At 70.5% G+C, this 2,292-nt stretch overlaps 1 protein-coding gene across 1 annotated transcript; it reads right to left on the bottom strand.

The window, feature by feature from the left end:
- Window positions 1-271: 271 nt before the first annotated feature.
- Window positions 272-1,986, bottom strand: POU3F1 (POU class 3 homeobox 1). The gene has a single exon (XM_058195576.1). It carries the CDS (start codon window positions 1,862-1,864, stop codon window positions 725-727), a length of 1,140 nt encoding a protein of 379 aa, XP_058051559.1. The 5' UTR covers window positions 1,865-1,986; the 3' UTR covers window positions 272-724.
- Between the last annotated feature and the right edge of the window lie 306 nt (window positions 1,987-2,292).

Raw genomic sequence — 2,292 nt, 5'->3', positions numbered from 1 at the left:
GCCGAAGAAGGGCGACTCTCCCGGCTGAGCGGCGGGGAATTCGGGGCCGAATTGAGAGCACGGCCCTAAGGGTGGGCTTCACACGGCCGCCCGGGGGGGCCGCAGGATCTTGCACGGGCCGCGGCAGCCCAGCGGCGGGAACAAAAGGAAGCCCGGCGGGCGAAGCAAGGCTCCGCCGCGCCCCTTCCCAGGCCCCCTCGGGAACCTGCCCTGCGCCCTCCCAGTCTTTCTCGTTCGGGATTTAACAACAAAGACAAGAGGCGGGTTCCGGATAAATGTTTTATGCGAGTAATAAAATAATTGATTGTAACATAAATAAGGGAGAAGACAACGGCTTCAACCGCTTGCTGGGCGCGGAGCCCCTCCGAGGGCGCTGGCCACGAGCCCCCTTCGGAAAGCCGCTCGGCTGACAGAGGAGGTCTGGACCGTCGGGCCTAGAAGCGCCGCCTCGAGTCCTCCGGGCGAGGGAGACAGGCACAGCCCCGCGGCGTCCTCAAGGAAGCGGAGCCCCTCCGCGCTTGTCTCGGCCAGTGCTTTGCCGAGGGGGGTCAATAAATACCGAGTTTAAATTAGAGCCGGGGTCGCGGCCGAAGGCGGCCGGGCGGCTCTCCTAGCTTCGAGGCTCCCCGCCGTCCCCGATGCCCAAGGCGTAGCCCGCGCAAGAGTCCTGCCGCCAGTCCCAGCCAGACCAGCCGGCTGCACAGCCGCCGGCGCCGCTCTTCAGTCATTGCACGGGGCTCCGGAGCGTGTGGTGCAGCGGCGGGGAGGCCTCGCCCTGCGAGTAAGCGTCCTCCATGGCGGGCGGGTGGGGGCCCCCGGCCGGCGTCATCCGCTTCTCCTTCTGCCGCCGGTTGCAGAACCACACGCGCACCACCTCCTTCTCCAGCTGCAGCGAGTCCGCCAGCGACGTGATCTCGTGGGCCGACGGCTTGGGGCAGCGGAGGAAGTGGCTCTCCAGCGCGCCTTTCACGCCGACCTCGATGGAGGTGCGCTTCTTGCGCTTGCGGCCCTGCGCCGCGATCTTGTCTAGGCTGGCCGGGCTGCCGCTGCCCGAGTCGGTTTCCTCCAGCCACTTGTTGAGCAGCGGCTTCAGCTTGCACATGTTCTTGAAGCTCAGCTGCAGCGCCTCGAAGCGGCAGATGGTGGTCTGCGAAAAGACGTTGCCGTACAGGGTGCCCAGCGCCAGCCCCACGTCCGCCTGCGTGAAGCCCAGCTTAATCCGGCGCTGCTTGAACTGCTTGGCGAACTGCTCCAGGTCGTCGGAGCTGGGCGCGTCCTCGTCGGAGGGCGGCTCGGGCCCCGCGTGGCCCAGTGGCGTCGGGGAGCTCTCTAGGTGGGCCTCGGCCACCTCGTCGTGGCCGTGCGGCAGGTGGAGGGCGGGCGGCTGCGGGCCCAGCATCCCGTTGAGCCCCGGGTACGCCGCCTGCGAGTAGAGCAGAGGCTGCGGACCGCCAGCCGTCGGGGACATGGCGGCGGGGCAGCCGCCCAGGTGATGCGTCGGGCCGCCCTGGCCCCAGTGACCCCCGCCGCCTCCCGTCGCCTGCTGGTGCACCAGGTGAGAGCGGGAGTGGAAGCCGCCTCCGCTGCCGTCCAAGTCTCCGCGCGGCCCGCTGCTGGCCTTGGCGTGGTCCAGGTGGGTCCCGCCGCCGCCCCCCCAGTCCCCCGTGGCGCCCGGCAGCCACTGGTGGTGCGGGAGGGTCCCCATGGGGTGGCCCGGGGTGGCCGCCAGGCCCTGCAGGTACTCGTGGTGCATCATCTTCTGGACCTCGCGGTAGGTGGGACCCTGGTGCAGCCGCTCGGCCTCCGGCGCGGACATGGGCAGGAGGGAGGCGCCGCGCGGCAAATACTGCGCCGTGGTGGCCATTGCCGCTCGGGTCGCGCACGGGAGGTGGCTGGGCCGCGCTCCGCTCTGCGGCTCTCACTGGGACACCCTCGGCGGCGGGGCGCGCTTTAGAGCCCAGTTCGGCCCAGCGCACAGCCACTCCCCCCCGCGCGCCCTATTGGCTCCGTCGCGCGCGAGTGGCAGGCAGTCCCGCACCTCCATAGGGCGCCCAGCGAGGGACCCGCCCCCGCCCCGTCTAAGGATGGCGGCCCGGGATTTGCGCAGGGCGGGCGACCCCGATTGGGGCGGGAGGCGCTTCTTTCGGGGGGCTCCGGCGCTCAGCGCGTGGGCGGAAGGGAAGAAGCGCGCCCGCAGCTGCTGGAGGAGACGGGAGGGCGCAAGCGGACTTTTGCCGGCGCCGGGCCCTGCGTGGCCCCCTTCTGCGTGGCCCTTGTGGTCTTCGCTACTCC

Source organism: Ahaetulla prasina, chromosome 10 (assembly GCF_028640845.1).
Source record: "Ahaetulla prasina isolate Xishuangbanna chromosome 10, ASM2864084v1, whole genome shotgun sequence".
Taxonomy (NCBI): domain Eukaryota; kingdom Metazoa; phylum Chordata; class Lepidosauria; order Squamata; family Colubridae; genus Ahaetulla; species Ahaetulla prasina.
This window is presented reverse-complemented; position numbering and strand designations above follow the sequence as displayed.

Coding starts and splice junctions, on each gene's coding strand:
- POU3F1 (XM_058195576.1), bottom strand. CDS start 1,864: ATGGCCACCACGGCGCAGTATTTGCCGCGCGGCGCCTCCCTCCTGCCC.